This window comes from Vanacampus margaritifer, chromosome 17 (assembly GCF_051991255.1).
Source record: "Vanacampus margaritifer isolate UIUO_Vmar chromosome 17, RoL_Vmar_1.0, whole genome shotgun sequence".
Classification (NCBI taxonomy): Eukaryota; Metazoa; Chordata; class Actinopteri; order Syngnathiformes; family Syngnathidae; genus Vanacampus; species Vanacampus margaritifer.
The window spans coordinates 17115856-17139466 of record NC_135448.1 but is presented as its reverse complement, the minus strand read 5'-3'; the positions used below and the strand labels follow the sequence as shown (position 1 = coordinate 17139466).

Genomic DNA, 23611 nt, shown 5'->3' with positions numbered 1-23611 from the left:
CTACAGTAAGCGCTAACAAATTCTACAAATATAATTCATGAGTTTTAATTTGTATTAGAAATCATTTGCACCGTATTCAATACCATGTTGTTATTTGCCATTTTCAGACCCGACTAGTCCCTCTTTGCACATGAATACCAAACCTCACTTATTCCTATCTACCGACCTTGATATCGAGCTACAAATATTACTGTTTAATACCTTTTTCTTTTCTTTTTCCAGACCCGACTAGTCCCTCTTTCTTTTTCCAGACCCGACTAGTCCCTCTTTGCATATGACTACCGAACCTCACTTTAGTCCTATCTACCGACCTGGATATCTAGCTACAAATATTACTGTTTAATACCCTTTTGTTTTATCCACTTTCATACCCGACTAGTCCCTCCTTGCAGGTACAGCAACAGAAGCTCACTGTCAGCCAATCTATAGGCCTGGCTAGCTAGCTACATATCAAGCTCATTCACATGTACCCCTTAGTTATTTGATACCCATCAATTTTTGCCACACTCAGACCCAACTAGTCCCTCTTTGCTCATGATTGAAGCTCACTGTTGGCCTATCTATGGACCTGGCTAGGTCACTACTTACTTTATCTAACTGACTCAAAGTTCTCACATGTACTATATCCTCCTATCTAATAACTCATTCATTTTTGTCAGATCTGACTAGTTCCCCTGAATAGTTCTGTCAACCTTGCTAACTATCCACATATCTAACTTAATAAATTATTTGATATTCCATTGATTTTTGCAAAGTTCAGACCCGACTAGTCCCTCTTTGCATTTGATCTCGAACTAATTAGTGGCTATTCTAGAGTATCTATCTGGCTAACTACAGGTAGCTATGTGTAATTTCCAACCTATTTAATAACGTTTTGATCTTTGCCACGTTCAGACCCGACTAGTCCCTCCATTTGACTCAAGCTAATCAGTGGCCATTCTCCAGTGTCTACCTGACTAACTACAGGTAGCTATGTGTAATTTCCAACCTATTTAATAACCTTTTGATCTTTGCCACGTTCAGACCCGACTAGTCCCTCCATTTGACTCAAGCTAATTAGTGGCCATTCTCCAGTGTCTACCTGGCTAACTACAGGTAGCTATGTGTAATTTCCAACCTATTTAATAACCTTTTGATCTTTGCCACGTTCAGACCCGACTAGTCCCTCCATTTGAATCAAGCTAATTAGTGGCCATTCTCCAGTGTCTACCTGGCTAACTACAGGTAGCTATGTGTAATTTCCAACCTATTTAATAACCTTTTGATCTTTGCCACGTTCAGACCCGACTAGTCCCTCCATTTGACTCAAGCTAATTAGTGGCCATTCTCCAGTGTCTACCTGGCTAACTACAGGTAGCTATGTGTAATTTCCAACCTATTTAATATCCTTTTGACCTTTGCCACATTCAGACCCGACTAGTCCCTCCATTTGACTCAAGCTAATTAGTGGCCATTCTCCGGTGTCTACCTGGCTAACTACAGGTAGCTATGTGTAATTTCCAACCTATTTAATAACCTTTTGATCTTTGCCACGTTCAGACCCGACTAGTCCCTCCATTTGACTCAAGCTAATTAGTGGCCATTCTCCAGTGTCTACCTGGCTAACTACAGGTAGCTATGTGTAATTTCCAACCTATTTAATAACCTTTTGATCTTTGCCACGTTCAGACCCGACTAGTCCCTCCATTTGACTCAAGCTAATTAGTGGCCATTCTCCAGTGTCTACCTGGCTAACTACAGGTAGCTATGTGTAATTTCCAACCTATTTAATAACCTTTTGATCTTTGCCACGTTCAGACCCGACTAGTCCCTCCATTTGACTCAAGCTAATTAGCTGCCATTCTCCAGTGTCTACCTGGCTAACTACAGGTAGCTATGTGTAATTTCCACCCTATTTAATATCCTTTTGACCTTTGCCACATTCAGACCCAACTAGGCCCTCCTTGCACTTAACTGAAGCTCACAGCAGCCCTTTTTACCAACTTGGCTAACTAGCTATGTATCTAACTCATTTTCGTTAAATCCCCACATGTACATCACTGTATTTAACATCCTGTCGATTTCCTCCACGTTCAGACCCGACAAGCCCCTCTTTGCATGTGATTAAAACTCACTGCCTTTTATCTGGACCAGGAAGGTCTATGAAGCATCCCCAGTCCCACTAGCCCACTGGCCAACATGGACCCTGGTTTAATCCCCGCCTCATGCCATTTTTTTACAGTCAAGTGTAATGATTTGGAGCGGCAGAAACAAAGCTTCAATGCAGGCGCATTTAAGCCCACCGGGAGAAATCCATCATCCTCGATGGTGTCCATATGTGGTGAGGAAGGGGGGGGGGGGGCGGTGGGGTGGGTCAGGGAAAGGCTGCGAACGGCCATCCAGCTGTTGTGCCAGTTGTGTGGCGAACGGCAAGGATTAGCCAACGCTAAAGCTACCAGATGACCATTTGGGGGACGGGGGGGTTGGGGTGTGGAGACATGAATAAAATGACAATGAAGATTGTAATTCAAATTTTACAATTACATATTGAAAGATAATAATCAAGGAAGTCACGTCAAAAATGTTCTTTACAATAATATAGTATGTTTTATGCGGCGACACAAGTCTAAACATGGCATTCTGATTAATATTGTGTTTGTGGAATATGAATGAATCCACCTGTTTTGATCCATCTCAAGGGGCGGCGGCCATTTTGCCATGTGCTGTCCACTGAAAATGACATCACGATTGCTCAGAACTCAGGTAACGGCCAATCACGGTTCAGCTTGTAAACATCACATGACCGAATTTAGAGTCCAAATTTTTACTAAGCTGGTAAAGAATGAGTAAAGAGAATTTTAAAATGAATTAAATAAATGATTAGGAGGATTAAAATGCCAAATTGCTTTTAAATTATTTTTTTAAGTAAAATATTTTAAACACAATAATATTGTCAAATATCAAATTTTGATCAAGTATAATAATTACTGATCATATAATGAATACATTCCATTAATGAATCTAATGTGTTGCGAAATTTTTAATCATTTCAGAAAATGTCAGACATCATTAGCTAATATTTAATAATAAAACATCAAGAATAGCTTTTCAAATATCGCAATAAATGAAAGGGATTTCACGTCATTCTTAAATAATTTTAAACAAATTCTCAAACTGTTTAAAAATAGTGTTAATGCGACACGTACAATTATACATAACAAACAAAATAATCATTAATAAAATTGAAACTTTCCCAAAGTTTGTAGTTTTAAAGTACTTAAACTAAGAAATATGAATTGATTATGAAAATATTAGCGTTAAAAAAGTTAAAATAGAAGCAACCAAAAAATCTAAATAATTGAAATGAGTGATACTAATGAAAGAAATCTCAAATAATACTCAAACAATTTTATAATCCATACAACAAAAGTACAATAACGATTAAACGTTTCTTGTGTTGACATTTTCAATGGCATGTTGACTATATAATGTCTTTTTGCATTTAACATGGGGGAGGGAATATAAATTTAGCAGTATGATGCAAACGCACGCACGCACATGCTTGTTTTCCAAGTGCGTGCTCCCTTGCTTGGAGAAGGAGGAGACATCCGTGACGGTTTGCGTGTTTTGTCATGTTGGGAACCAAAGACGAGGGCAAGCGCGCACCCGGTAACCCGACTTCGACTGAGGGCATGTCAGGGGGAGGAGTCGCTTTTACACAACAACAACACACACACGGCCAACAGGAGTGTGTGTTTGGGAACGACATGCAGAAAAGAAGGGTGGCAAATCCGTACTGTATGAATCCCGAAGGGAGGGGGGCGCACCTGCCCGCTTACAGAGTGGCGAGTGGGGGCCCCTCTCAGGCAAAAGGCTCTTTTGTTCCTCTTTTCACGGGTTCTGCTCGCCTCTGATGACGGGCCCATTGTGGGCTGGCTCCATGCGGACCCGCGCCATTCAGAACCGCTGATAAAGCCCCCTTTCACACACGCAGCAGAAGCAGGGGGAAGTGTAGAAAAGGCCAAAGAGGCGAGGAGCGGAATGTCCTCCATTCCGTCGTCCGCTGATCCGAGATGAGCAATGGCCGACGGAATGAGGCGGACACAAGGTCTTGTCTCTTCTGTGGTTTCCAGCTTGTTGGTTCACACAGCGCGGGTATTTTTAAAAACATCTACTTAAAAAAAAAGAAAGAGTTTTGACCTTTTCTTCCACACGCAAAGTAGCGTTTGTGAGGATTATCCCAAATGTCACTGTCATCAATGTGCTTCTTGCTTGTTTTTGTATTGGATTTATTTCAGACGCTCAAACATTTTTATTTATTTATTTATATATTTGGTATTTTGATGATGATCTCTTCTGGATACTGTAAACCCCTTCCATCCTCCATTCATACCATTGGCACGGTTAATAACTCTATTTTGGTCTAAAACTTTCGTTTAAACCGGGTGTAATATCACTAGTGACCACTAGAGGGCGGCACACCTATTTAATTTGAGACGGTGTAAATGTGAAAGAAGAAGAAGAAAACAGGAAGTATTTCAGCACAACCTCGTTTTGGTTGAGAATTATTCATCTGTCATCTGCTCTAGTCCTGCTTTTTATGAAATCAAGGACTAAAGGTTAGTATTATAATCTACATCTTTGGGCATGATTATTGCTGTATATAAATTTGTGAGATACGTTTGTTAGTTGGGGGGCTCTATCTCAATATATTATTTTGTATTTAAATGTATTTATATTATTGTATTGTGTATGTGCATCAATTTGACAATTTTAACCCCACTGTGTATTAAATATAAATTGTTGATAGCTCTGAGCCTTTTCACCCCGGACGCAGTTTTACAGACGATAGCGTTTTATTCGAAGTGGCACTCCCGGTCGCCGTTGAGCCAAAGGCAACTTACATAATTATGCATATTTATTTATTTATCGTGTGTAACCATGCAACTGAACCAAGCGTGGCTTTTTTTTTTTTTGTAGCTCAGGGAGGAGGAAGAAGACGAGGCCTTAAAAAAAAAGAAACACACACAAAAATGGACCGCAGTAGAACGTCAGTCAGTGTTGGTGTTTTTTTTTGTTTGTTTTCCACGCGTCGACCCAGGCCAAGTGCTTACACAGGAAGTCGTGGACAGTTGAGGCCATAGGAGGACGCGAGGGTAGAGTGAGGCAGGAGATGACGGCGGAGATGAATGAGAGATTTAAAAACACATTTGTATGATTTAAAGAGAGCTTTCATGTGAGTGGGGAGAAAAAGTCCATTAATCTAGCCGTACGGGCTCTAAATTTAGTTTCTCTAACGATGAGACGTGTCAGGCAGATTCAGCCCGACTATTTTTGGGATGAAGCCTGGTGATGATGTAATGCAATGCAGCCGAGGTGGTCATCACCGAAGTGGCGCTCAGCACTGTCAACAATACTGCAAAGTGCAAAGCAAAGCACATTTGACATTGACCTGAGATATGAGTGCCAGCCATTGTTTTGCTTTGACTTGAGAGCAAAAATTTGGGATACTTTACAAGTGTTGTATGGTGGCCGATAGGGAACGATTCTTGATTGACCAAATCGCTTTGCTTAGCTTAATGCTAATGCTAACAAACAATGCAGAATGCCATTGACAGGCTAAACAATAGCAATAGGTGTCGCTTTTGATAAAATGACATTTTTCATATTTATGGAGTGAATATTAAGGTATTTAAGATGATATAATATGTAAGTTTTTTTTTCTTCCATTATTTTAGTATGTTTTACAGTATTTACTTCTTCGTATAAGTATCAAAGTGTAAAAGTACTTTAACTCGACTATAAGTAAAATAATTAAATGTATTTTAGATGTGCTACTGTTAATTGAATAGTTATATAAAAATCAACAAGTATGTAATATCCTAGTTTGGATATTTATTTATTTTTTTTACTTTTTATGTTATTTTAAACATATGGTAGGTGCTTATAAGTGACAAATACATACTAATTTAAATATTTTACTTTTAATTTTAGTTACTAAATGTAAAAACTATATAAAGAAATAGAGCAAATATGCAACCTTGTAGTTTAGTAGCAATTGGTGGGAATTATCGTTATGTATTTAAAAAATACATACTGTATATGTGTAATAAGATTACATAAAAAAATATATTAACATTAACACAATCATTTTATTCTATTAATATTTCATTTTTATCATTACTTTTGTTGACAAGATTTTTTGACTTCATAAATTAAATTCGTAATTAAGTTTACAACATAAATATATGATATTAATGAGACTATATATTTGTATTGTATTTATATTTCTTGAATTACTTTTATTATATTGCATTTCTTTAAATAGTGTGTATTATAGAAATTATAAAAAAATAAGGGTATAAAAATAGTTTTTCAAATGTGGTATATTTTTCATTATCCTTGTGAAAGTGCTACAATACATAAATAAAGTTGAGTTATGTTTTAAAAAATGACATAATAGTTATCCCTGTTAATTTGCTGGTAGAATAACAGGGTTGTATACTGCGAGGCACGTGCCAGTGACCAAATATGACTCGCCGACCTATAAATGGCTACACATGCATAAAATAGTATACGTGGAGGGTTGCTGTGCACGTATAGGAAGCGCATATGGTCGGCAGCTAAATCATAGCTGATGATCTCGGCTTTGACAAGCGGAGCGCGCTCGCCTTTGAACGCTAACATGTTTACCACATCTGTTAGGGAAGCGCAAACAAGTCGGCGTGATCCATCTTGGTATTTTTGGTCCGAGTGAAAAGGGATGAGAAGTTAAAAATATAACGCGCTGCCAAATGGCTCTGACGGCACATTAGAGGTGCTGAGCGCTGCCGGCTCTAATCCACGGACTCGAGCCATCGCCGGTCGGGTCCTTTGCACTGTCGTGCGCCTTTAAAAGTGATTTTAGCCACATTTGCCTCATTCCTTAGCAAAGAGAGTGAAATGTTAAGGGCAGCTCCATAGGTTAGGGTAGCAATTACAGGCGAGGCCTGGAGGGAGAGACAGGAAGTGTTGGGGAGATGTTTTTAGATGCATTCGGGACGTCCATGCACACAGCAACAGTGACCGAGACAAAACAAAGACAGACTGCCTGGCTCATGCTACTGTCCTGTTACATCCGTTTCTCGGAGAGTGTGGCATAACTGGCTCAATTGTCCTATCCTGTCCTATTTGCTACTTACCGTGTCCTTCCTCACAGGGTGTAAGACTGCCTGGATCAGTGCTCCCCGTCTTGTCCTACGGATCACTTGCACCAGGTTCCGGACGGGCTTCCAACTGTAGGCTAAAACCTGAATTTGATCCTTGCTGAACCCACCCACTCATTTTTCCTGTGCATGTATTTAACCGCTGTTGTAAACGCAGAAACAAACTACCGCAAATGAATTTGCAGATCAACTAGCAAGATCAGAAGTACGTCATGGAACTGGTGCACGTAGTGTAGCTTATGGGTCAGGACAGGAGCAATGAACCAGACAGTCCTACTCCTGTGAGAAAGGGTTGCAAGGAGTAGCCAATAAGACAGGACAGATTATGAGCAATGACCCAGGTAGTGTTACACCATGTGAAGAAGGGATGCAACAAGTAGGACAGGACAGAGCAAGACAGTACAATTGACTCAGGTAGTGCTACATTCTGAGAAAATAGGACGGGACAGGACTAGAGCAGTGCGCCAGGATGTAATTAGAAACAAATAGAACAGGACAAGAAAGGAGCAGTGACTGAGGAAGTGTGACAGTGTGAGGAAGGACAGGACATGCCTTTCTTACAGCTTATCGCACTGCCTGCCTCACAGCTCCTGTCCTGTCCTGTTTCTATTTGCTACTCATTGCGTCGCTTCCTCAGAAGGTGTGGCACTGCTCATGTCCTGCTCATGTCCTGTGCCATTCTGTCCTGTCTCTTCTCGTCCTGTCTCGTAAGTCTCTTTCTTGCAGAGCATGGAATTGCTTTGCTCTTAACTGCTGTCCTGTTCTGTCCTGTCCAATTTATGTCACATCGCTTCCTCACAGGGTGTAGCACTGCTCATGTCCTGTGCTATTCTGTCCTGTCTCTTCTCGTCCTGTCTCGTAAGTCTCTCTTTCTTGCAGAGCATGGAATTGCTTGGCTCTTAACTGCTGTCCTGTTCTGTCCTGTCCAATTTATGTCACATCGCTTCCTCACAGGGTGTAGCACTGCTCATGTCCTGTGCTATTCTGTTTTGTCTCTTCTCGTCTTGTCTCATAAGCATCCCTTTCTCGCAGAGCATAGAATTGTCTGGTTCTTAACTGCTGGCCTGTTCTGTCCTGTCCAATTTATGTCACATCGCTTCCTCACAGGGTGTAGCACTGCTCATGTCCTGTGCTATTCTGTTTTGTCTCTTCTCGTCTTGTCTCATAAGCATCCCTTTCTCGCAGAGCATAGAATTGTCTGGTTCTTAACTGCTGTCCTGTTCTGTCCTGTCCAATTTATGTCACATCGCTTCCTCACAGGGTGTAGCACTGCTCATGTCCTGTGCTATTCTGTTTTGTCTCTTCTCGTCTTGTCTCATAAGCATCCCTTTCTCGCAGAGCATAGAATTGTCTGGTTCTTAACTGCTGGCCTGTTCTGTCCTGTCCAATTTTTGGCGCATCCCTTCCTCACAGGGTGCACTGCCCGTCTGCAACCCCCCACCATCAAATGTAAATGCAATTCACAAAAAGTCACATCAAGAATGCACCAGAAAAGAAGAGCGGGGCGGGAAGTCAGAGGCAGGAGGCTCCGGGTTTTAAGTACAAATACGGAACCGCAACGGGCCGACCACACGCTGAAAGACTATCATTTGGATTTTCCCAGAATAGCTCCGTAAACCAGGCGGCCAGGAGGAGACGGAATAACATGGACTCTGGAGCAGCACGCAACGCGACAACACGCCTGCCGCACACACACAAATTAGGACGTGCTGTACGTGTATGTATGGATATACCGTCCATACATCTGCTCACTCGCGTGCAAGCGGAGCGACCCCATAGTGCCTATTTGGCAGCATTTATGGGATAGTTCAACGTTTGAGTTTGAATGATGTTGCATTGATGCGTTCCCAAGCACCGCAACGCCACACAGCTTTGGAGTTGCCTTCAAATTCCGAGGCATCCAAAATCAGTTCCACATCCGTATGAAAAACCAAATCGGATCAAAACACAGGTCGACTTAAGCAAAGTGCTTGCGCTATCCGTAAAATAATAGCATGCTGCTGTTAGCTCGTTAGCCAAAATGCTAACGTTATGCTATGTAGTCATCCATATAGTCATTTTGAATACCTCAAAAATGAACATGACAACTTTGTTTGTTTGGCTTTGATAAGCCGTTTATAATATGCATAAAATAATGTAACTGCTCGATCATTAGCCACAATGCTAACAATATGCTGCTATATGAGTATATTTGGACCTGCATTGGCTTGGTTTTAGCGTGTCTGACGGTTGAAGAATGGGGCCCCGCATCCTTGGAATTCTTTGTACGTGGCCCCTTTCCTACAAACTTCCACACTAATATTTCCTTTTCCTTTCCAGCCGTGGTCTTTGCCGTCCTCTTTTGGGACATAAATCTGTTTCTTTAAGCAATCACGCCACTTGTACGAGCGGCTAATACTTCCTCAAACAGCTGAAAGCAATGAGCTCATGAGCTGGCCCTCGCACCCGAGCTGATTTATGGCTTTGCACCAGCAGGACGGCACATGGTGAGCTACGGCAGAGATACGGCGGCGCTTGCGTCGGCGGACTTTAGCCGCATAGACAAAAGTTTTTACATATATACAGTTCATGCATAACTGGATGCAGATGTCTGGAATGTCGAGCTTTGGTTTGCCTGACGACAAAATCATCTTAGGCATCATTATGATTCAATATTCATAATTGGGTGAGAAAATCCAAGCACCATAAGCATCTGCGCGCACAAAAATGCCACATTTTGCGAAAATATCAAGGCAGTTAGATTATGTGACATTTATCACGAACAGCATGTATTTCCAAGTGTGTCCTGTTGGTGGCAGTAATGTGCTAAAGTCAGTGTTTTATGTCTTGTCATGTTTTCGCAGCGTCAAGTCTTCGTGGTTTTCGGTGCCACCTGTCCTCGTCAGCTCATAAGAATCACCTTGTGTCTACCAATCAGCTCCCTCCAACCACTCGCGTCTTGCCCAGGTGTGCCTCGTTGTGTCATCAGTTGATATGAAAAGACTTGACGAATACTTGAAGCATGTATAGTGGCAGCCATTTAGCGAAAATGACAAGAATGGAGTTAGCCCACTGTATCTCTCAGTGGCTCAATCAAATAATATATCAAACAAATAAGGGATAGATTTTACATTTCATACAGTATATGTACTGTAACATTTGTTGTATTTTTGTATTAAATACTACTTAACGCATTTTTTACGCTGGGGAGTGTAGTGCTTAATGTGACATTTAATGTTTACACAACTAATCAGGAGCGTGCATATAGAGTATGCTTTCAACGCTGTGGGAAATATTTACTTTTGAACGCTTCGCTTATTTTCACCTCGACCGGATTTCCATCCAATCACACGTTTGGACGGGTGTGTTGCGGGGCGGGGTGGGGGGTGAGGTTATAGGAAACGAGAGCTAGCGCGGCGACGCCGTTGGCGGCGGCAGGTCAAGCGTAGAAGTAGGTCAGCCGTTGATTCAAAGTGGGTTACGCGAGAGGGGGTATTAAGAATACGCCGTCCTCATTAACAAACAATCATCATCACCAAGCGTGATCCTGCTGCACGACTTTACATTCGTGTCATTTGGAAAAGACAAGACTTGTTATTACAATTTTTTTTTTTTCCCCTTGGCACGCTGCTGCTGTTTTACGTCTAAAGTAAGAATTTGATTCTTCACGGATCAGCATAACTGCCCCGAGCCAATAGCGTCCGCTTAGAAGCAACGTGTCTCGATAGCTCAACATCACCTCGTTTAAATCAAGCCCCGACAACAACAAAAAAAACACAAAATCTGGCATAGAGTTCACAAGTCTGTTAAATGTGTCTTGCCTTTACATTGATTTCAAAATGGTTAGCCAAACAGCCTCAAGGTAAAAATATCATTCAATCATAACTGACCCAAATGAGACGGAATGTTTCGACAAGTCAGTGCTTTTGCTTGATTGGATCTCAGTTTGCTGTAGTTATCGCCGTAGTTTGCAATTTTCCACATAATGCAAACGTCTTTACCACCAGAGAATCAAAAATGGTGGACCAGGAAGTAGCATAACGTTAAGTCCTTTAAAAAAAAAAATATATATATATATATATATATATATATATATATATATTTATTTATTAATTAATTTATTTATTTATTTATTTATTTATTTTTAACATTTTGGGGATGTCTGCATTCAGTTTCATCCCCATGGACGTAAAAATTAAAATAAATAAAAAAGACAAAAATGGACATGCGTGTTTTTCACAGGACAGCGACAATATGCTGGCTAACAAACAAACGGGAATGTTGTGTTCCATGACTTCTTCACTTATAGACGAATTTAGCCACTTTGGTCATGATCCTTCTTGCAACCAGAATCTAAAATGCTATCGTCCTGCTCTTTAACGTCATCCTGATAATGAAACAGTCTGCTAACTAATTTAAAAAAAATAATTTTAAAAAAGGATTTTTTTTTTTTTATTGTCATGTTCATCTCTTTTTGCCGATTTTGGAGTCTCTATGGAACCAATCCCTCTGCCCTACACTAAAAAAAAAAAAAAAAAATATGACCCTGTCAGTTTATGTAATTTTTGTTGAACCAGGAAGTCAAGTGTCATCATGCGACTGGACAACCAAACCTGAGTACTGACAGACTTGCTTTTACACATTTGTGTTTATTGGCCCGCGCTGTCTATAAACAGAATATATGTGTGTTGGTGTGTGTATGTTACAACCGCATCAAGATGAGTCATAGAATACCAGTATCACCACGTTATTATTATTATTTATTTCCCAGAAGCTCTTGCCATCATCATCATCATCCTGCATTTGTTCTACATGTTCAACACATCTGTGGGGGGAAAAAAAAGAAAAAGTCCAATCCCTCAAATGCTGCAACCACCATATTTAATAGCGTAGCCATTTTGTTTCCATGTACAATTGACCACACGGCCAATTAATTTCCTTACCAAGGTCATTCCATGGGCAAAAAAAAAAAAAAAAACATGTTTGGCAAGGCATGATTTGTAATCGGATGTGAATAAATCATTCCGCTGACAGCGGGGATCTTTTAGTGGCTTGCTTCTAGCTAAAATAAAACGTCCGGGCTAATTAGATTTGATGTGACCATTTCCTCGTGGCACATTGAGGATGAAAGATGCTCATCACCAGGGGCCTGTTAGTAGTTATAGTAGTTAGCAAGCTAAATACTTTCTAATAGAATCTTGGAAATCACAGTTAGATAGTCAGTAAAATACTGTCATAGCTAGCTAGCTTTGTAGCTAGCTAACTAGATCTTGAAATTCACATAGCTTGAAAGGTAATATGATAACTTGTTAGCTGTCTAGTTAGTTTGACTCATAATCTGTTTGCGGACTTTTGCATTGTGTCGAATAGATTTAGTTTTGCCTCCAACACCGTGAAAACGCAAATCTGCTCACAATAAAGCTTGTTAACCATCCAGTTAGCTTGTTTGATTGCTAGCTACTAATAGAAAGATAATCTGCCAGCAACTTGAATTTCGCATCGAAAAATAGCTTGTTAGCTATCCAGTTGGATGGCTAACTTGCTCTCTACTTAGGTAGGTAGTTAGATAAGTCAGCTTGGTCAGATAATATGTTTCCTAAAAATATTCAAGCTACAAATAACGTTTAAATAAATTTGCTCAATAATCATGCACATGCACGTTCACAATATGGATTTTTAAAGCAAAAACTGCTGACTGAGGTGGTGTCCTTGTGCCACCCTCACGCCCCCAAATTGATCAATTTTAATGACTTTTGGAGCATCTGTGCTCATCGATTTGACGGGCGCTGACACAAAGCCGCAGGCAATTTATAGTATTTTCTTATAGTATAATCTGATTTGTGAATTGTCTGTCATGTTTTTTTGTTTTTTTTTCAATTGGCCTGAGGGATGTCTGGGGGGGGAAAAACACCATGTTTGAAAAGGCTTCATGCGTAAAATATGCTGTGTACAGAATAATCTTTCCATTGTTCATCTCTGGACTACGTTCACACAATTGTAGTCCAGTTTGTCTTCTCGTGACCCCCCCCCCGTGTCGCATTGTTGAATCTGAACCCGGCCATTTAGTCCTGACCCGTCTTTATTTAGCAGTGTCTTGCGGTCGTGTGAGTTCTGTATTACACTGTGAGTGTTTTGTTTAAGAAGTTTGTAATGTGGTCCCTTGAACGACAAGAGTCCAGCGGCGTCAGCAAAATTTGCCTTTTTTTGCGTGTTTCGGCTTTTTTTTGTTTGTTTACAGTATGTATGTCTTTGCAAGTCCAGGAACGTCTGGTATTTTCTATGTCTGGATGCTTAGGATAGCGTAGTTTGTAGCATTGTGAGTACAAAAGTATCACAATTAGTAACATTCATGTTTTGGGGAAAATACTTTAGGCCTCATCTAATATGGCCTGAACCACGTTTTTTTTTTTTTTCTAGTTAACGAAAACTAACGAAAAAACAAAAATTCCCAAAAATTATTCCGTTAACAAAATAAAATAAAATAAAAACGAAAATATTTTTTAAAAACAAAAACGAACTGAATCTACATTTTATGTTTACAAAAATAAAATAAAACTAACTAAAATTATAGCAAAAATGTCCTTCGTTTTAGTCTTTGGTAATTAATTTAATACATGAGTCTTTGGGGAGGATTTTAAATGTGATTTATTTTAACTCAGCCAAACGCTAAGTAAGAAATGCCTTTTTTCATTTTACCATAGTGTTTATTAAATATTGAGCACAATACATGTAAACAAAAAAAAAACTAATACTGAAACTAACTAAAACTAAACTAAAATTAAGCATTTTTTTTTTAAATAACTAAAACTAATAATAAGTAACAGAACCACCCTTGTAAACTAACTAAATTTAAAACTCAAAACGAAATAAAAACTAGCCAAAATGAAAATTCCAAAACTATAATAACCCTGGCCTGAACTTAAGTTTATTCACGATGGCGTCACCATTTTCACCAATTGACACGAAACACGGCTACGTCAATTGTAGCGAGAAGAATGAAAAAGTCGGAATGCCCGAAACCAAACAGGAAATCGGCCATTTGGGTTTGAAGCAGCCATTTTATGACATCTGTTGTGATATATACGATATGACATTTTGGAAGTCGTTTCCATTGGAAGAGAAGCTGGGAAGGAAAGGACCGTTGTCTGGAGCAGGCGGGCAGACAGACGCGTCAACATGCCAGGATGTGACCAAGAGAGAGAGAGAGAGTTGAAAACAAGGCAGGAAAGAGCGAGAGAAAGACGGGGGCCCCTGGCTTGACCACACTACTGACACACTGGGGTCTCGGTGCTTGCCAGCTGTGCATTGTGGTCGCCTCTTGGTGGACGCACACACCTATACTTATGTTGGCGATGAGGACATACTTGGCCTGTGCGCACACATGTGTGTTGGAGTGCGGGCGAAAAAGGAAAAAAAAAAAAATCTTTGTCTGTGTTTGCTTTCCATTCAGATGCATGTCCTTGAACCTGCTTTTCCATCTGGTTTCCTTGCTCTGCCGCCTGAATATGCAGGTAGTGATGACCTTTTCTGGCAGCGCCGCATTGTTTTCTCATGCCTGCTAGGTATTAGCAATGTGAGGCCAGATTTTTTTGGTCTAGAGATAAACTTGCTGTTCTATCTGTTTTCCTTGCTATTCCACTCGACGGTGCAGGTAGCGTAGCGATGTCCTTGTGTAACGCCTCCTGACGGCTAACTGTGTAACATTGTTTCATCACGAATGCTAAGTATTAGCAATGTAAGGCTAGGCTTTTTTCCTTGCTATGCCGCTATGAGAACAATGTAGTGGTGTACTTGCGTAACCACGCCATTCTTGCCTAATGACGGCTAACTATTAGCAATGTGAAGCTAGACTCCTACACCCTCTATTAGCAGCCTGAGGCAACACTCCCAACTTGCTTTTCCATCTTTTTCCTTGCTATGCCACTCTAAAGTGCAGGTAGCTGTGTCCTTGTGTAACAGCGCCATTATCTCCTCATGACCGCTAACTATCAGCAACATGTAGTCTTATGCTTTGTGTTCCTAAACCTGCTTTTCCATCAACTTTCCTTGCTATGCCACCTGCATATGCAGGGTAGCCATGTCTGGAAACACCACTGTCTCATCACGCTCTGTTTTCCTCACTATGCCACTCCAAATTAAAGCTTGCCTCACAGTCTTCAGCTACATGTCCCTGAACCTGCTTTTCTGTTTTCCTTGCTATGCCACCCCACCCAAACATGCAGATAATGATGTTCTTGAGCACACCTCCACTGTCTCCTTACACCTGCTAATCACTGTATTAGCATTGTGAGGCTACACTCCCATTCTTAAGCTTGATGTTTTCATCTTTTTCATCTATTTTCCTTGATATGCCTCTCCAATGTCTCCTTACACCTGCTAAGTATTAACAACAAAAAAGCTCGGCTCCTAGTATTCAGCGTTATGTCCCTGAACCCGCTTTTCCATTTATTTTCCTTGCTATGCCGCTCCAACGTGCAGGTAGTGGTGTTCTCATGTAGGACTACCATTGTCACCTCACGTCTGCTAACTATTAGCAACATTTAGAATAAGTGCTCCGAGACGTAAGACTAACACCCACCCTTGACACCCACTCCAAAAAAGATTGTTTCCATCTTTCCTTGTTGGCCATGTTGAGAGGCAACAATTCCCACCCCTGGAGCGTCCACGTCTCCCCAAATAGAAATAGTGGCGCTGGAGGGTGCGGGCACCCTATGTTTTGCCTCAGAGAAAGCGGCGGACTGGTTATTTTTAAACCCCGCCATGAGTTCCACGAGGAAAGGCAGGAAAGTGAAGACCAGGAAGTACACGAGGCCAACGCTGGCCTCTTGACACGGCAACAGTTTGTGTTGGTGTGTCATCAAGGCAACAAAAAGCATCATGCTGAGAATCAGGCATACACGCTCAGAATGTTAACGCGCTTGTCAATCCAAAAGTTTGTGAATGCTGAGAATAAAGCAGTCAGTACTCCAGGCATTTTCACTTGTGTGCTCCAAATTATCATAGTATCGTTACCAAATGTCAAGCATTCACATTTGTGTACAGTAAATGCTGAAAATCAAACGTTCATTCAGAAAGAAAGAAGTTTTGAATACATTATAGAAAGTAAAACATTCAAAGCATCAAAAGTGTAAATAATGATCAAGCCTGCAATGCAACAAACATTGGTCGTGAATGCTGAGAAGCAAGCATTTACACAACTGCACCCGAGTGCCAAAAAAATCACATATTCATTACATACAAATTTTTGTCAATGCAGAGAAGCAATCATTGTGAATGCCAAACACGCTTATGTACAGTAAATGACAAATACAAAGTTTCATCTGAACAAATGTAAATCAAAGCTGAGAATCAAGCATCACACAAGCTATTACACTGCCTGAGTGGCAAAAAACATGATTGTGTAAATGCTGAATGTTGAAAAAAAGTGGGAGTGTACAAAAAAATGTTAATGCTGAAAATCAACCACTTACATACTGTACAGTAAATGCTGTACTGAGAATCAATAAAATAAATGAAAAATTTGTAAATAACGCAAATCAAGCAATTGATGTGCCATCATCCAGCATTCACACAATTGTTGTAGTATGCAAAATGTGTGTTAATACTGAGAATAAATTAAACCAATGACAATTCAATGTGCTAAATAATGAGAAAATGCTGAGAATCGAGCAGTCATGCACCAAAATGTGTAAATGCTGAGAATCGAGCAGTCAATGCACCAAAATGTGTAAATGCTGAGAATCGAGCAGTCAATGCACCAAAATGTGTAAATGCTGAGAATCGAGCAGTCAATGCACCAAAATGTGTAAATGCTGAGAATCGAGCAGTCAATGCACCAAAGTGTGTAAATGCTGAGAGTCAAGCAGTCATTGCACCAAAGTTTTGTTGATTTTTCGGAAAGAAGAAAAACAAAGCAACACAAACAAAAAACATTTGAGATTGAACCATTCAACACATCAAAAGCAGTAGCGATCAATTCTGTTGCGTGCCAATAAAACGTTATGTAAATGCTGAGAATAAGGCATTCAGAAACACAATCTTTGTGTTAATGCTCAATATGCAGCATTCACACAAATGTGTACATACTGTAAAATGCTTGACTGTCAGCATTTTTGGGGGCATTTCAATTTCATTGATTGCTTGGATGCATTCAAGAATGTATGTTCAAAGTATAAATAGCGAGAATCAGCCATTCACACGCTGATTGCTGCTGTGTGCCTCCACGGATCATCCAGCTATTCTCGTGTCTATGCATCTATTCCTCAAAGCGAATGTGCGCCGCATGCTTATGTGCGTTGATTTTCTTCCATCCGTCTGCTCTTGTCTGCCCATTTGTAGGATCCACACTGCAAACCGCCACCTCCATCCTTCCTCGCCCTCCCGGAGCAAAAAGCTGCCAATCGATACGGCGCCTCCGTGCACTGAGGTTTGGCAAACACTCGCGCGCGGCAACGGCAGCGCACATGTTGTCATTTGGATGCGGGGGGACTTCCCCTTTGAGCTCATGACATTTTAATTCACCCCCCTCCCAAAAAAAAAAAAAGGCTTCCTCTGAGGTCAGGTTTTTGGAAGCGAGCTCTGTCAAAACCTGAAGTATGCTCGCGCTTTCATCTGCTGTCCTCGCAGTGCCCTTTTGCGCGATAGCTACGTGCCGCCGCGCAGGGGCGAGCGCGGGGTCGAGCGGGGAAATCAACGCTCGACATATTTTGCATATGTTTGCGCTGAGCCAGAGCAAAAATGCGCGCCGGGTGTTGACATCGAATTAAGATAATCAGTTGTACATATAAACAAGTCTGGCTCACTATGCATGGAGATGACGGCGAAAGGTGCTCGCATGCAAGCAAATGTAAAGAAAGCTTGCATGCTTCTCCCACCCTCTTTTTCATGGTGACGCCTTCAGATGTTAAGCAAACAAAACGCCAGATCTCTGATTCACGCCAAAATGGTTGGCTTGATGTTCAACATGGATACTTTTCGTGCGTTCTATTTTGATAGACGTGGTCACTCAATTTCATACCAGTCCATAAAACTGGTGTCTTTTTCATGGTTAAGCCTGTAAATTATCATTTAAAAAAAATAGTTGGCCTCCAGTTCAATTTCAGACATGGGTCCCTAGACTTTTTCATGCATCCAATTTATGATCGACATCCACACTCGATTTCGTGTTGATAAAAAATTTTTTTTTTTAATTAAGTATTTTTCATGGAGAAGCCTCCAAATGATCATTTTAACAAAACCCCCAAAGATGTCTACATCAAGCCAAAATGGTTGACTTCCTGTTCAATTTGCAGTATAGGTTCTTGAGATTTTTTCATGCATCCTGTTATGACGGACATGCTCACCCAATTTCGTATCTATCAATGAAACTAGTGACTTTTCATGGTGAAGCCTCCAAATGATCATTAAAAAAAAAACACAAAATGTCTGTTTCAAACAAAAATATTTGACTTCCTGTTCAATTTGCAGTATAGGCTCTTGAGAGTTTTGTTTTGAGACATGTCCACCCAATTTGGTGTCTGTCTGTAAAAATGGTGTCTTTTTCATGGAGATGCCTCCAAATGATCACCAAACAACAACCAAGGAGTCTGGTTGGTCGAAATGGTTGACTTTCTGTTCCATGTCCAGCATGGGTCCTTTGAGACCTTTTTTTTGCGTGTTGTGTTATGATCAACATGCCCACCTAATTTGAAACCGCTGTCTTTTTCATGGTGAAGCCTCCCAGTTACCAAAACGGTTGACTTCCTCTTCAATTTTGGATATGGGTCTTTTTTGTGCATCCTGCTATGATGGCCATGTCTATCCAATTTGATGTCACCGTGGTGTCTTTTTCATGTTGAATCCTCCGAAATCACAGTTTCAAATCAAAATAGCCCACTTTCTATGAAATTTCTGCCATAGGTCCTTGAGACACTTTTGTGAATGTTGTTGCAACAGACACTGGTCAAACCGATCTCAGGGGGCACCTTTGCAAATATTGATACATTTTTGGACATTTCACAAGAATAACAATAATAAATTTTTGGGCCACTTGGTGCTCGGGTGCCCTTAAAAAAGGCAGCGAGGCCGTCGTAAATTGCAGCTGTCCCATCTGGGAGCATTAAGAAGCTGTTAATGAATAGCGGTGCGGAGGGCTGCAAGGGAGCCACAAGTGGAGGCCAGGCAGCTGGAGGACTTCAAGTAGAGGTGGGGGGTGGGGGGTGGGGGGTTGGCTATGCAAGTGGGTAGCATCTGGGCAGCAGATATGTGTGCAGTCATGTAAAAGAGGTTGCGGTCACATCGACTCGCAGGCATTCCAGCGCTAAAAAAGCATCCAAACAGCAATTAATGATGATGAGTTTTTGTTCATTTTCCTAAATAGCAGTTTGCGCTGGTAATCGTCACCTTCGTGACGTGGCCACACCATGAGTTCATATTTCGATCAATGGTGGCCACACCGTGAGTTTTTCTATTTCAGTCATTGCAATGACAGCAGCCACACCATGAGGATGCAGGATGCTACGTTGTGTTTTTAAATGGTCTTACATTGTTTCTCCTTTCTATACCATGCCAACAAAGGGTTAGTTAGAAACTAAAGAAAATAGTTTTGCACAGGCCGTTTTTACCCCTTCATGCATCCACAAAAGGGGCCTAGCATGTCACTCCCCGATATTCCAGCATTAGTCGGTCATTTTATAGTAACTTTCCTTGATATGCCTTAATCGGAACGAACCCATTTGAGTCGCATGCACAATGATTTTTTTCCTACATGTCCACTGTTATTTTCTACTGTGTCACTCACTCTGCCACTTCCTTGCTAAAGAGGCCGATAGAAACCTTCCTTAATATGCCTTTATCGGAACAAACTTGTTTGCTCTCTGTCACATGCACATTTTTCATTAGGAGGATTTTTTTTTTCTTGGTCTCTATTATTTCAGCCCAAAACTCCACTCCACTACCTCTCACTTTTTTTCCTTAATACACCTTTTTTTTTGTGTGTGGAAGGAATCACATATTAGTTATGGTCTTGTCAAAAATAACTCAAACTTTCCATAATACGCCTTTATCGATAGAATTTATCTGCTTTCTGAATCCCAAGCAATTGTTTTTAACGAAACATTTCCTTGAAATGTCCAGTGCCTTCCTTCCTTCTTAAAGTGAACGTGGGGACAAAACAACCTCGTTCACCCTCTGTTTGGTCTGCAAGGCGAAAGGCGAGGAGGCGGTGGAGGGCAATTCCAAACTAATGACTTCATCTTATCTCATGGAAGAGGCGTGGTAGCAGAAGGGCCTGTTATCTTAAGTGGCCTTTTAAGCGACGCCCCCCCTCGCACATGGGCAGGAGTGTGCCTCGCACGTGCACAAAAGCCCGCCGCCACCTGTGCGCGCGAATGCATCACGATGCTTTCAGGCGGCCCAGCTGAAATTGATCCGGACTTTTTTTTTTGTTTTTCCAGCCTGGAGCGTGCCACTTTATTGGGCGCGGGGTGCCGTAAAATAGATTTTCTCCTTCTTTAGCCGCATGTGGATAGGTCTCAATAGGTGGCTGTAAAAAATCGTTTGTGTCGAGAAGTGTGCCGCTGGTTGCTTTGTTTGACAGAAGGCCCTTGAATGCATTGTCATCGCTTATAAGTCATGGCAACTGCTGTCTTTTGTCTACCGGGGCTGTAAAATCCATTGGCAAAGTCCTTATTTGGGTTCCGGGGAGCTGGCGGAGGGTGGTGGCCCCCTTCATATGGAAAAGAGGGTGCGAGGCCTGTTATTGCCTGCACTATAAGGAGCACAGAGTGGCAGCATGTGTCGCTGTCAAAGGAGGGTGGAGTAATTGCTTCAGAGCATTTTTTTTTTTTTTTTTTTGTAGCGGCGTAATCTGGCACACACATGCCGCAGACCACACAGACACACGCACAATCTGTGTCGATACCTCATGAGATTCACGCACACACATTCCTATGTTTATACATTCACACCATTGCACTGCATAGTTTCCACTGCTGCTATTGTGTCGGTGTTCAGGTGTAAGGCCGACGTCTCGTGGCGTCTGGAGCGGCCAAATATTTAGCGCACCTGCACAAGCTGATGAATACAATGACAAAGGTTCTTCGTTTAGAAAGATAATAATTGTCAGTATTGATTGACGCTGTCAGATTTAATATATTGTGAACCAAAAAGTTTTCTTTTCCATTTTTTGGGGGGTGGGGGGTAATTTTTTGTACATGTTTTAGTAAATAAAAATAGAACATCTTGATAACATAGAGGCATTTAATTTAATGTATTTACTTATGTTTCTTTTATTGTTAGCACATTTATTGTTCATCATTTTCCATTTTTCTGTAACGAATAATGGTGCCATTTCAATGACAAAATTTGGAATTTTAATTGTATTTATTATATTGTTTAATTCTACAGTATTTTTATATATATAAACTTTGTTTTCAAATTCAGACATTTTCTTTTTTAATTATTATTATTATCATTATTGTCATCATTATCATCATCATAATATTTTTTTTATTATTGTTATTTTTCAGTCTGGCATTTTGGGAATATATTTTTATTCATTCATTTATTTGTTTGGTTGTTTCCTAAATAATGACTAGAACTTCAGAAATTTTCAATTCAGAATTTTTTATTTTAATCAATTTTTACTACTACTACTACTAATAATAATAATCACATACTTAATTTCTATATATTTTTTACTGACACACTTAAGCATTTTTTTGTCATTTTTCCAATTTCTTAGTGACAAATTAATGAATCATGATGACAAAATGAAACCATGATATTATGTAGCAGGTGGATATCTAAATTTAGTGGGCATGGAAATTAGGATTGTTGGGCTATGGTGGAGGTTTTAAAGTCACACTTGACCTCATTCTCCCTTTCACACAATCATAAAAATGAAACACAACACTTGAGCGCTGTCGAGTAAACATGAACGTCGAGGGCAATCCCTCGTTAGCATCGGCGTCACTCTCTGCCGCCGCGCAATGTGACAGCCGGGTCCACATGCCGCTATATTTTGGGAACGCGCCAAACGACCCCCCCGGTCGGAGCCCCCCGGGGCCCCTCAGTGCCGGGAAGGTCATCACACTGCGGACACGCCGCTTCTCTTTGGGAAGCTTGTCACTTTCGCTAATGTCTCGCTAAAGGCCATTAGCAAACATGGCCGGCTTTAGCGCGTTTGACGGCGGGGGTACACGCTGTCGGCGAGAGGCTCAGGTGCGTCCAGGACAAAATGTAACGAGGCCGTTTCAGCTCACATTGGAGCTGAGAAACAAGCCCAGCTGCTTTAAAAAGCCCATTTTTGATCATCGTAATGTGGTGACAAGTTAGAACACGGGTCCCCAACCACCGGGCTATTTTGTACCAGGAATAATGAGACCGATTTTTTATTTTTTATTTTTTTGCCACGCGTAATATACATCAGCACCTCACACTGAATTAAACCTCTGTAGGGGGCGCTACAGACCCACTTTTTATACTGGTATACACAATATACAATATGTGGGCAAAAATTGGTGAGTTTTTGTTTATGTTTACAGTCTCAAAAATGCTAAGTTCTTCTTAGCACACAGTTGTTTGTGCGTTAGCGGCGATCGGAGTAGCTAACGCTAGCCAGGCTAGCTGCTACTAGCTTGTTTTTGTTTTTGCTGTCGTCTTGTTAAGTCAGGCATTTATAGTCTCGAGACATGCAAATTTAATGTCCTGTTTAAATTCAAAGAAAGAAAAACAACAACAACAAAAAAAATAATGAATTCATTAATTAATTCACAGATGTAAAACCAAAAAACGCGTGATTAGTCGACTTCAAGCATTAATCGCAGATTCAACTGCTAATTCTCACACTTTTTATGCAATTCCCAGATTTCCAAGTGATTCTCTTCTGCCGTGCACGTCCGATGTGTGTGTTGTTGTGTTGTTGTTGTGTAGTAAACACAAATCCCTGGGTGGTCCTTTTTTTTTTTCTCAGGACCAACTGTCCACAAGTCCACTGACAGCAGAGGGGCTCTTTTTAGTCTTTTTTCATCGGCCCTCATACATATTGAAGGACCCTTTGAGCGAATCTGCCTCTTTCACTGCGTCCGCCCTCGTCCGCCTATTTACATTGGAGTGTCAATCTCGCCTCCCCCCCCCTTTTTTTTTTTTTGCTTTTCTCCCACATTTTGTCCTGGAAAAAGAAAAACTTGTTTCCCCATTCAACGTTGTGTTTCTCGCCGCTTTTCCCACCTGCCCACTTTCTCACACTGTTTCTCTATGCCTTGAAGGCTCCTATTTTGGAGAGAGCAACTTGTAAACACTCGAAGCCCGACTCTCCCACAGCTTCCGAATGCAGCGTCTCCTGGCATTCAGGCATAACTTTGATTCATCTTACAAAAAAGCTCCGCAGTAATAATCTGCTGGTGCTCTCCAAATCCGCCTCTTTTATGCGCCCGTTCCACCTTTATATCCTCTCGTGCGTCATCTGG

The 23611-nt window shown here is 41.0% G+C and overlaps 1 protein-coding gene across 1 annotated transcript in view; it reads left to right on the top strand.

The window, feature by feature from the left end:
* The first annotated feature begins 4501 nt into the window (after positions 1 to 4501).
* The window catches only part of efna1a (ephrin-A1a), a 46110-nt gene continuing 27000 nt past the window's right edge, over positions 4502 to 23611 (top strand). Inside the window, exons 1-2 of the mRNA XM_077549278.1 lie at positions 4502 to 4598; positions 17502 to 17589. Coding sequence (XP_077405404.1) covers positions 4580 to 4598; positions 17502 to 17589 — 107 coding nt within the window. The 5' untranslated portion in view covers positions 4502 to 4579. The remainder of the gene's footprint in view (positions 4599 to 17501; positions 17590 to 23611) is intronic.